Consider the following 12,374-nt stretch of genomic DNA (forward strand, 5'->3'; position numbering starts at 1 on the left):
AAAGAGTGTATTATTATTATGAAAAGAGGACCGTTCATTGTCATGTTTACCATTCTACCAGGTTCTAGATGACAAGATCTATCCATTTTATTCTGTGTTAGTTAATATTAAATGTCTATGAGAATTGCTTGACTGGTGTGAATGTTGGATTCCTCCAACAAATCTGAGTTATATTATGGTCATTTGAAAAGAACAGAAAAAAACTTTCCTTGAAAGCTATTTGTTATTTTGTTAAACAGAAAATTTGAACAGAATAAGCATCACATGAGCTTGAAAAGTAGCATATATAAATTTGTGACATAGAAAATTTAATTCAAATGTGTAGTAGCAACTCAAAAATACTAAATCTAAATCAGTAATATCTTATATGTACAGTTAAATTTGCTATTGCAGGAGCTTCAGAGATTGATCAAACTTCAGTCCCTCAAGAATTGATTAAGAAAAGACCTTTTATTGTATTGCATCAATATTACTAAGAATGTGTTTGCTTCAACGTTTAAGGTAATCCACCGCAAATCAAATCTGAAGCTCCAAGTTATAGCTTCAAACACATCGCACACAGATGAAACTATCACCGCAGTTTCAAACACACTCTAAAACCTAATGTTCCATTGATACTTGTTCCATCATTGTCGCTTTAACAGCATTATTCATTTGATATGTGATCAGTACCAGCAATCAACCTCATCTACTTGCTCTTCTGGCAAATTCCACTTCTTTGGCGGCCCCGTGGCCCTTGGGGGCCCACCAATATCCCACCTAAGTTTTGCAAGTTCAACAGAGATCATCCGGCCGCAAAAATCCTGTAGACAACGGATAAAAATATAAAACAAGAACATTCACTTGTCAGACTTGATAATCGAAATACGATTAAAATCTGAACCTTTTGATCCATGGTTTCAAGTGCAAGCATGGCATCATCTTGACTTGTGTATTGAATAAAAGCAAGTCCCTTTGATCTTTTCGTGATCACGTCTTTAACCATTTGTACTGCAGCGCGCACAAAATAAATGACACGGGTGTGAGTCAAAGTACTAAAATCAGTTATGTACATTATTTAAGCCCGATATTATTACGAAATATGAGAAAATTCATGCACTTACCTTCAGCTATTTTGCCGAAATTTGAAAATTTATTCTGTAAAGTAGTCTCAGCAGTAGAATAAGGTAAATCTGTTTCCAAATAAGAGCAAGTAGAACTTCATAAAAACATTGTAAATAAAAGAAAAAAATAATATGCTCCATACTCCATAGCATGCAGACATCGGGAGAGAATATTAATAGGAAATGAAAGACGCAGATCAAATTGAAGAACTACATAATTAAAGAAAATTCTCCACTCAAAAATTGTAGATGAAAATGTTGATTTAACTGCAGTCTGCATGATGAGTAGATATTATAATCAGGGAAAAGTTTTTTTTTTTAAAAGCGGAAAGGGAAAATTAACATTAATTAATGTGAAGTTAATGATCATTTTACAATTGTCTTTAAGGTGAGAGCTTTTTGCTTGGGGTATTTTAAGAATTTTGCAATGCAGAAAATGTTTGGGTTTCTCCTCTCTCACTATTTCTCAAACCTGCTGTCATTTTTCACTGCCAGTCACCACTAGTTGTTAAGATTTTATGTATATATAAATTATATTAACTATGAAATTTCAAAATAGTCATCTTGCTACCTGCTAATATTTTACAGGAACTAATACTACTTTGAAATGGTATCCAAGAAGGAAGCCTCCTATACAAGCCAAGACGAAATTCTAGTTATAAAACACAGTTTTAAGTAAATGATAGTGCAGAAATGCAGCAATAGAATACTAATTGCTAGTGTTGTCAATTGTGGATCACGGAAAATAATTATCTGTTCAAATTCCTCTATGCTATAGTATTATAGCACTCTTAAAGTCGTTATTTGACAACACTTTGTACTGAATAGCGTATTGCAGAGCAATAGCAGTTTGATCAAATTCAGCTATGCTATAACACTATAGCCGCTATTAATCGCGATTTATGTTTTTATTATTCTTTCCCATGGTTGCATAACTTCCCTCCCCGATTTTCCTGCTGCAGGGATACCAATTGTCGATTCTGTAACTTCTTAATCATGAGAGCATTCCTCCCTCTCCTCTAATACATACATATGAATTCTTTGGCACAACTGTCTCAATCCCACTTTTTTTATTTTTTACTCTTCTCTTATATACACGTGTCAAAGACCCATCAAAATCTTACGAATGATGGTCAACCTGCGGCAGCAAGCAAGCTTCTTATGTATATCCAATGTATTAATTAAAAGGATGGAAAAGTGAAAATGTGTGAGATAGGGATTTTGTGATGCAAATTAGCAAGAAAAATGTAAATCAGATCAATAAAGCTTCAAAGTACAAATCCATAGGCCTAACAAACAAACTAACGAAGAACGACATAGAGACGCTAGGAGGAAGAAAGTGATAAATCGATGCTGGAATGTACAAATACAATACTTTGCAAATCCAAAGGTGTCACAAATCAGGAAACAAAGTACAATTCAAACCTTAAAAGCTAAAACCCTCTTCCATCCAAAGTTTCCCAGGTTAATGCTTAATAGCGCGAAGAAGTACCGAGATATCTGGCTACTAGCAATGTACTCTTTTACACAATCGACAATAAAATTGCTTTTCTTTTAGATAAAAAGTAAGCAATAAAAGTAGTGGACTGTATAGAAATTCCAGTACTATAGATTATACCACTCCTTTCCTATCTTTTCAATCACTTGATTACTATTACACGAGTTCCGGTTAACAATGCAAATACACGGAATAATGCTTTTGTAACACTTGTAATGTTGCAAGCAAGAAAAAACAATGAACATAGCAAAGCAAAGCAAAGTCAATAATCACATGATACAATTCTTCAAATCATGTGATTACGGTTGTATTTGATACTCACCAATTCAACTCCTACTGTAATCTATTCCCTAGGGATTACATGCAACACTTATAACAATTAAACACAGCTATAAAATCATTCAGCAAATCAAATTAATCAATTTGCGTCACTAATATCCACAGTCAGCAAAATAATCACAAATCTATCGGAACCAACCTAAAATCCTTTTATCAATCAGAAAAATATATTATAATATATTGAAAATTTGAAAGTTAAAACCCTCTCTGCTGTACCCCAAATACACCTTAAATGGCCAAATCAATCCATGTTTCAAGCACTTAATCATTCAGATACACATAAACCTCAAATAAATGAATAAAAACATTTCACAAAAAAATTAATTACACAAATAACCAAATTGCATAGCATAGACCTTCAAGGGTAGAAAGTTTGCAGAATAGAATTGAAAGATGAGAGATTACTTTTAACAACGATTTTGCTTGCAAGGGGATAATCTTGTCGCATAGATAATTGTCTGAGATTAAGATGAGAACGGTTCGGTGTTGTGTAGCAAGGGAAGGAAGCCATCCCCAACATGTTAATCTCCATCAAAATCAAAACAACCTCGTCCTTGTCTCGAGAGACTAAACCAGACTTTTTTAGTTTCGAACGCTTTTTTGATCGTTGGATGTAAAACAAGAAGATTTGTTATGTATATAACAAAAACTTTCACGCACTATGTTTGGATGAGAAGAAATTAAGAAAAAATAATATTGTAGGAACTTAAGTGAATACTTTGAGTTGTTTGGTAGGAGTGAAAATAAATAGAAAGTGACAGGAACAAAATATATATTTAGTGAGAGACATAGATACCCTTTATTAATATTTGTTTTTTAATTTCACTTTATATTTTTTAATATATTTATGTTCATTTATTTATATTAAAAATTCAAAATCTCATGAAAAAATATTACTGGTAAGAATGAATGTTTTTTAATATAAAAATGAAAAACGTAAATTTTGGTGTTTATAAATATAACTTCAATAGAATTAAAGATTTTCTTCTCATAATAGTGTGAAATATGATAATAGTGCGAAATATGATTTTGTGTAACATTCAATAAAATTTTCTTTTCACTCCTATATCGATGAAACGAAACTGGGGGAGAAACAAAATGGAGGGACTACTTTCGCGATTCAGTTAAAACAGGGAGATCAAAACTGCAATTAAGCCTTAATTATTTTTGATCTTCCAACAATACCTACATGAAGATAAACACAAGTCAAATACAAATAATAAAAATAATTAATAATAAATACAAATAAAAAATATAAACACAAGTCAAATACATGAAGAAAAAAAAATGTAACTTGTATCACGAAGATCAAATCGAAACTGTGAAAAAAGATCAAATATGTCAAGTAGGTGAAACTTAATTCCATTTTTTTGCATTTAAGAGTCCAACATATTCATTTCCAATGTAAGGAGTTTCAAAAGTTGAGAGAAAATTATACATTTTGAAGTTGACATTAAGAACCAATTTTACTTTCCTTATATTATAATAAGAATTGGTTACAAACAATAAGGTACTTTGTTTTCGCCAAGACTCCAATGCAAGTTGAGCCTCATGGATATTTTCATAATTATAAACTAACGATGATTCTTTTTGAAATAAGACAAGTCTCTCAAATATATTAAGAGTATCATATGAAAGCTTAAAAGATATAGCAACAATAGGTAGAGTAAGGAAAATGTATAGTAGTACATATCAACGAGTTCAATGTGCAAACATTTAGTCTTCATAGAAAATCTCAAAATACTATTTTTATTTTTAACAAAAGAGTAAATATTCAAGTTAGAGAAAAAAAAAACATTTCTTAAGAATCACAACACATTTTTCAATTTTTTTTTTTTTTTGTCATGAATCAAGTTTACTTTAGAAAACACAACAATACATTTATCAAGAAAATTATTCAAGTTTTGACTCATAATTCTCAAATCAAGTTTAGAAGAATAGTATGGATTAAACACTTGATACTTCATGATTTCAATTTTCAACCGAGGCTTATGAAAATAACATAAATTAGACATTTCAATATGAAGATTTACAAACATAGCAAACATAGGAGGAAGAAACTTATCAAACAATTTCACAAGAGAAACATAATTAAAGTAGAAGAAGAATTAATGTTGCTAGGATTCAAACTACGATTTTCCTTGCAAGCATCCCTTTTATAAATTTTTTACCAATCACCTTTAACTTCAATGAATTGTGGACATTCCTCTTTTGGAGACATATCTTCAAGTTTTTGAACATAAGAATAAACAAAGATAGACATATAGTTAGAGTCAATTTCTTGCGATGTCTCTCAATTTTGTTCCTCTTCCTTTTTTTTAACTTTCTCTTTCGCTCTCAAGGTTAGCTTATACTTTTCCTTTTTCTCTTTCTTTTCTTTGATTTTCTTTTTCTCTCTTAAGAGTAGTTTCTCTACTTTTCTTGTCGCTTTCACATATCCATTTTCATACAAACATTTCACATATTTCAAATCAATTATACAATCTCTAATACTTCATGATATGACATATCACTTATGTATATCAATCAATGGTGACTTTTTTTCAATTATGTGCACTCTTGTCTTTTTTACTCAAACTCCTCTTTTAAGTTCTTAAAAAAACCCAAGCAAGAACCCAAATCAAAGAATCCAAATAGAATGTAACAAGTTAACAAAAGCTATCAACATAAGAGTTTCAAGAAGGAAAACTCAGGCAAAACTAAGATAATTTAAAATGACAAACAAGAAAAACTAAGTAAATAAAGACAAACTCAAATAGATTATCAAATATATAAGAAATATTAGAACTAAATGACTAAGTGATACAAACATGTGAGTGACCAATATATGGGAGGTAAAGCACTAAGATAAAACTTGAAATGTCTAATAAAGACAATAATGATTGATGTGTCAAAGTGAACCAATTATGAAAATTTTGATATTTTTTGTACAAATTCCTTTTTCAATAAGTGCTTCTTTGCAAAATCACTTTTTCGCAGAACGTATCTTTTCATATTTTTCTCTGTATATTTAAACTCCTCTCATTTTACTAGTCCATTTAGTCTTTTGAATTTTTAGAATAGAACATGTATGGAATAAATAACATCAAAAACAAGTTTGCAAGTGAAATTTTGAATCAAACAATTGCAAGTAAAGAAGATGATGAAACCAAAATCCATATTTTTTTTCTCGAAAGCAGCAGCTAAGCACTCAAAATTTCACCAAAATAAAAGCAAATAATCACCCAAATAAACATTTTCACACATATTATAACAACAAACAACTCAAGAGTGAGCAAAATTTTGAACAAAACATAACAAAATGAAACTAATATTTCAAATATCTCAAGAACACAACACTAAAATAGAAATTAATGACAAAGATTACCACTTAGTAAAAAACTATGAATTCCAAATGATGTAAATTTGAGTTGATTCTACAAGAGATGAAAGATATACTAAGTAATTTCTTGAGACAAAATGGTAAAATAAAAGGGAAAAGAAATAAACAAACATGAGTTAGGTGAAGAAGATGCTACAATCAAGAATGATTGATAAATCAATGAAAAATCACCACATTGGTAAGAAATCTATTGATAAGATTCAAACAAGTTCTAATCCAAAAACTCATACATGAGACATATTTCACTCAAAATTCTCATTAAGAGAAAACTCTAATTCATTTCAAACTTCTCAAATAAGGTACTTACTAGAGTATTTATAGAAAAAATGCTCATATACCTAAAACTCCTAAAAACATAAATATAGGTTCATTAAATGGGCTTATACAACTAAGTTAAAATAAAACATAAACTATGACATTTCAACTTAAACATAAATAAAACTAAAAGCTATTCTAAATTTTTTACTTGAATTTTGTATTTTGTATTTTTATTATAACTAGTAAAATACTTGTGCATTCGCACATGTCGCGTGTATTTGTATCATTTTTAAGATTGTTATTCATTGTCAATGTAATATTTAGAATTTAGGAAAATATACTTATTTTGTTTTTTAAAAATATTATTGAAAATCGCAAATAAATATTTGCCTTGTAAGTTTGATATAATAATTAGTGGGAAGTACTTGTGGTGTTTTTTAATATTTATTCATGACAAATATTTTTCACGTATTGTTTAATATTTATAAGCGTTAAATATTTTTACTGTGTTTTTTATGTATCAATGACAAATATTTTTTCCTGTGATTTTTTCTATTTGTCATGTGTTTTATATGCATCAATTATAAATATTTATTTATCTTTTTTTTAATATTTATCAATGACAAAATATTTATCTCGTGTTTTTTATGTTGGAATGTCAAATATTGTCTAGTATTTTATTAAAACTTATTAGTGACAAATATATGTACGTTATTATTTTATATATATTTATTAGTTACAAATATTCCACCTGCATTTTTTATGTGTCAATGATAAATATTTGGCTCATGTTTTTTTATGTATCGGTGACAAATATTTATCTCATATTTTTTATATATCGATAACAAAAATATGTCTTGTAGTTTTAATAATTACTTCTTTTGTTTATTATTATTATTTTTTCTATTTTCATTAACTGAAATCGCAATTTACTTTAAATTATTTTAATAACTTAATATTTCACTTATTGTGCGAAAATATAAATTATTTAATAAAGTTATGTAGTTTTATTATTTTCATTACGAATTACGGTTACTTTTTAATATTGAGAAGTGACATGTAATTATTATTGTTTTTTATTTATTTATAAAAAAATAAGTGTTATTGTCGGTGAAGTTGTGGAGTTTGGATGGAGTTATGGTTATTACTGTTTTTTTCTTTTTTGTTGTTGCTGTTTTGGTTTTTTGGAGTTCTTCCACTTCATTTGGACATGTGTTTTTTTTTTTAAAGTAGAGGACAATTATTATTTAAGTAAAGATAATTATGTAAGTCTTGCATTAATCATCTAATTATTGAATTATCCTAGACAAAGATAGTTATGTAAGTCTTGCATTAGTGATTCAATTACTGAATTATCCTCTCTTAATGATTTAAAACTAATAAGGACAATAATGTATTTTATTAGTCTTTTGTTTTCTTAAATTCATAGTAGTTTAGCTCCATTTAACTCCTCATCAATGTCTCCACAAGTTACCCCATCAATATAATATGTTGGAATAGCTTGCACCACATATTTGGGAAGACCTTATCTCCCTGTGTGAGATAGCATTGTACTACTCAAGTTAGAATGCATTTTCCAGACCATATTCTTGATGTAATGAAAGACGAATATTTTTACCATGGTCCAATCATGGAGGGAAGACCTTAGATACTTTCCTGTGCCAATACACGACTGAACACTAAAGATATTAGAAAGCCTGATTTTGTCTTCTTCCTAAATATTCATGCTAAAATAAATCTATGATTTTTGTATGTTTATGCATTGCCTTGAACCATTAGCATAAATGTTTAGGAGATCATGCATTACCCTTGTAATTCTTTTAAATACATTGATTATGGATAAAACAAGATTGTGATGAGATTGATAATTGATTTTCTTTTAAATATCTCTTTTCACAACAAAAAAGCCAAAATATCCCCACTCCCACAATTAAATATTAAACTATTTTAAAAATTACTATTTCTAGTTACATCTCTTCAATTAAATTTTTGTTTTTTCAAAAGTAAAAAGCCACGGCTCTAAAGATCAACTCTATGTTTTTTAAAAAAATTTAACGTCAAATAAACTAATTTTTTTTATTTACAAACATATTTTTTAATCAAAATAACCATTGATTAAGCTAATATTAAATTTTTTGAAAATTTTTCAACCAAAATATTTTTTATTAAAAAAAAGTGTTAAAACCCCAACTAACTTTTCACTTGGTGTATATGAGATGTTTTATTATTTTTAACCAAAATATTTTGATATTTAAATGTAAGAGTAAAGAATTTTTAAATTTTTAAAATTTAGATCAACTGACAAATATCAACATCGTTATATTTAATAATTTATTATTTAAAAAAAAAAACAAGAGACATCGAAATAAAATTCTTCCTAATGTGATGAAAGATAAATTAAAAAGAAAAGAGAGAAAGGCTGAAAAATAAAAATTATATATATTTTTTTAGGTTTAATTACAGTTTTGGTCTCCTATTTTAGCTGAATCACGAAAGTAGTTCTCTCATTTTATTTCTCTCCAATTTTGGTCTTCTAAATATAATTTTGGTCTAAAACTTGATGAAGTGGCATTTTTTAAAGTCACGTCACACTATTTATGATCATATATTTTAAGTAGAATTGTTGCACAACGAGATATTGAGACATGATATGACTTAAATAAATGCAAAACAATGAAACCAAAATTTTAATTTAGAAGACTAAAACTGAAATGAAATAAAATAAAAAATTACTTTCGCGATTCAACTAAAATAGAAGGATAAAACAAAAAAAATTATATTTGAAATTTATATTTTCCCTCTTCCAATAAACGGTCCTAACCTGTCAATACTTGGGTTGGGTTGATGTTGATTAGGACTTGAGAATTGAGATGGTAACGGTCATGTGCCAAATAAGGCAACAATAAAGAACGTACTACGTGTCTGCTGTTACGCTCGAATCTATCCTTCCGATTCCAACGGTAAGCTTCATAGAACTTGCTACTTCTAACCCTCTCTCTCTCTCAATAACTTCTTGGGCCCCACATTACATAGCTGGCCCAATCCAATTTACTAATGTCAATAAATCAAATCTTAATCAGTAAGAAGAAGAATAATTAGTGCACTTGCAGTACTTAAGTCAAACCTCAAATCATAAAACGCTCTTTCAACACCGATACGTTACTATACTACATTTTTTATTTTATTTTTAATACATTCACACATATCCGAAGACCAATTTTTCTTTTTTTTTTTTTTACAACTTTTTCCAGCATTTACTTAACTCGCTCACAATTATTATTCACGCCCCAAATTACATTCTTATCCTCCTTTTCATTCATCCCATTCATTTTCTGTGATCACATGTAAGTAGAGTCAACATTCAAATTTTGATTACAACTAATCAATATTATGTCTAGTAAATTACGTATCACAATTCAAATAGAATTTTAATGAATTAAAATTTATATTTGTTGCGTGTTTTAATTTTATAATTTTTTGTTAATATAGTGTAATTTGAGGTATATTTTAAATGAAATTGGTTATTTTAAAATAAACAACTCGTTTTAAAAAATAAAGTAAATAATATAAATAATTGATGATTAAAATGAATGGTCGATATTGTGTGCACCGATCAATCATAAGTAGTTATAATATTAAAAATTAATTTTTTTATTTTATCAATTTTTCACTTTCTAGAAGTCAAATTCATTTTAAAGTAGTATATTAACATGCGACGAATGTAATTTGTTGTTTTCTCCAATATCCATTAAATATTTTCTTTATTTTTTCAAAATCTCACTTTTATTAATGCCTTTTTTATGCTAAAATGTAGGGAATTGGTTCTTGGTCGCATGGCCGCATACAATGCCCTAAACCATATAAAACTTATGTTAGAAGATAAAGAAAATGAAGAAGAACTTAAAAAAATAGAGAGATATTGAGATGAATTAGATTATGGAAAGAGGTATTATAATAATAAATCCAAAATACCAAAATATTTGTATTATTTTTTTCATTTATAAAAAGTGAGTATCCATGCACACACAATTCTAAAAATTAATCACTCAAACCTAACCAAATTTATTTAGTATATTTAATTATCACATTTCTAAACTCAAATTCAAATTCAAATTTCTTATTAAACAAAAATAATCTTAATCAAACATTATTAGTGACAAATTACTGATTTTGAATTATTTTAACAACAAGTTTAATTTCAACTTCGAAAGTAATTATAAATAAAATATAATATTTTTCGTCAAAATATCTAATATTTATATTCACAAAAAAATTAATATTTATAATAATTTAATCATTACGACTAATTCACCGTAATAAAATAAAAAACCTTTACACTAACTATCTATGTATAAGAGACTATATTTTGACCAACTATGATAATTACCCTAAACAAAATTACCAATCAAATGCTCCTAATTTCATACAATGAATCTTGAAGGAAACAGCTAATAACGCATAGAATGGTGATGTGTCATAACAAGTGTATGAAGGGCAAAATGGAGTTCACATAAAACGTGCCATAACAATAGCAACATGGTCAAAGAACGTTTTAAATTTGACTTGAAAAAACAAAAACACCAAGAACCATAGCTGTGTTTAGTAGTAAATTCGCATCACAAACAACACGCAAATAAGATGGGTCCCATACCAACTCCATTTAGCACATTAACATTCTCCTTTAAATAGCCCATTCTTACAAATCCAACGGTACAAAAACATAAAACACAAACACAAACAAGACCAATTCAACGTTAAATTATTGACTCAAAACAAAACAACAACAAAAAAGACATAAAGAAGAATCGAATAAAAAAATGTCTTGCTCCGTCGCAGTTTCGAATTCGCCGGTGTTTTCTCCGTCATCGTCTCTCTTCTGTTCAAAATCATCAATCATATCTACTTCTTCAGAAACTCTAACTTTGTCTCTCTCTCATCTTAAACCGAGTAACTCTTCAACCACGTCTTCTTCACCTTCTTCTCCTTCTCCCTCTTCTCCGTTTTGTCTTAGGTTACCGAAATTACCCTCGACGGTTTTCGCATCCTCTGCTTCTGCTTCCAACTCTACGTCTCCGAACGGTACCGTTTTGAAGAGGAAGCGACCGACGAGGCTTGATATACCTGTGTGTGTTTCTTCTGTTGGGTTTGGAGTTCCGGCGACGCCTTCTGCGGTGGCGCGTGATGTTGTGGAGAATGAAGAAGATGGTTATTCTATTTATTGTAAGAGAGGGAGGAGGGAGTATATGGAGGATCGTTATACTGCTGGGGATAATCTACGCGGAGAATCCAAATTGGTAAGAAAATTTCAACTTTTTTTAATTGCTTTTTTTTTTGTTGTTGAAAAAATAGATTATTGAGTTTTTTGGTTTTGATTTTGGTCTGTTTCTGGGAACTGGGGTTGGTGAAAGTTTGAAGATTTATTTCTTAATTTGATACGGGTCTGATTGGATTAAATTGTTTGGAAATTTTGAAGAATTGGAAGTTTTTATTTTGGTGTATGGTTTTGTGTGAAGTTGTGAATTTATAGCTGCATATGGACAATTGAGATTAATTTATTAATTATTCAGTTGGAAAAGGAAAGTTTAAGTTGCTAGAATTTGTTTTGTTTTTGTTGATAAAATTTTAGTTTAGTTTTTATGTTGTTTTCAACTTATTCATCATTGTGTGGTAATTAGATAAATAAAGCCTTTGATTTTGTGTTTGAGTGATTGTTTTTTAAGTTAAGAAGTTGTTTAAGTGATTAGGACTGAGTTGAATCGGACATGTGTAGATAGTTGAAGCAGAAATTAGGGAA

At 28.8% G+C, this 12,374-nt stretch overlaps 2 protein-coding genes across 2 annotated transcripts in view; one reads left to right on the forward strand and one right to left on the reverse strand.

Moving 5' to 3' along the window:
• Positions 1–265: 265 nt before the first annotated feature.
• Positions 266–3,610, reverse strand: LOC101508097 (small RNA-binding protein 11, chloroplastic). Its single transcript, XM_004490559.4, has 4 exons — positions 3,346–3,610; positions 1,104–1,172; positions 884–990; positions 266–803 (listed from the first exon to the last, which is right to left on the reverse strand). Exons 1-4 carry the CDS (start codon positions 3,470–3,472, stop codon positions 666–668), a joined length of 441 nt encoding a protein of 146 aa, XP_004490616.1. The 5' UTR covers positions 3,473–3,610; the 3' UTR covers positions 266–665.
• Positions 3,611–11,275: 7,665 nt separating this feature from the next.
• LOC101508412 (probable protein phosphatase 2C 25) overlaps positions 11,276–12,374 on the forward strand; it is a 2,862-nt gene continuing 1,763 nt past the window's right edge. The window contains exon 1 of the mRNA XM_004490560.4: positions 11,276–11,874. Coding sequence (XP_004490617.1) covers positions 11,398–11,874 — 477 coding nt within the window. The 5' untranslated portion in view covers positions 11,276–11,397. The remainder of the gene's footprint in view (positions 11,875–12,374) is intronic.

This window comes from Cicer arietinum, chromosome 2 (genome assembly GCF_000331145.2).
Source record: "Cicer arietinum cultivar CDC Frontier isolate Library 1 chromosome 2, Cicar.CDCFrontier_v2.0, whole genome shotgun sequence".
Lineage (NCBI taxonomy): Eukaryota > Viridiplantae > Streptophyta > Magnoliopsida > Fabales > Fabaceae > Cicer > Cicer arietinum.

Excerpts from the sequence above, each read along its gene's own strand:
- LOC101508097 (XM_004490559.4), bottom strand. The coding sequence starts at position 3,472 with ATGGAGATTAACATGTTGGGGATGGCTTCCTTCCCTTGCTACACAACA. Across the intron at positions 1,173-3,345 it reads AAGCAAAATCGTTGTTAAAA|ATTTACCTTATTCTACTGCT; the intron begins GTAATCTCTCAT and ends ATTTGGAAACAG. Across the intron at positions 804-883 it reads TTGAAACCATGGATCAAAAG|GATTTTTGCGGCCGGATGAT; the intron begins GTTCAGATTTTA and ends CGTTGTCTACAG.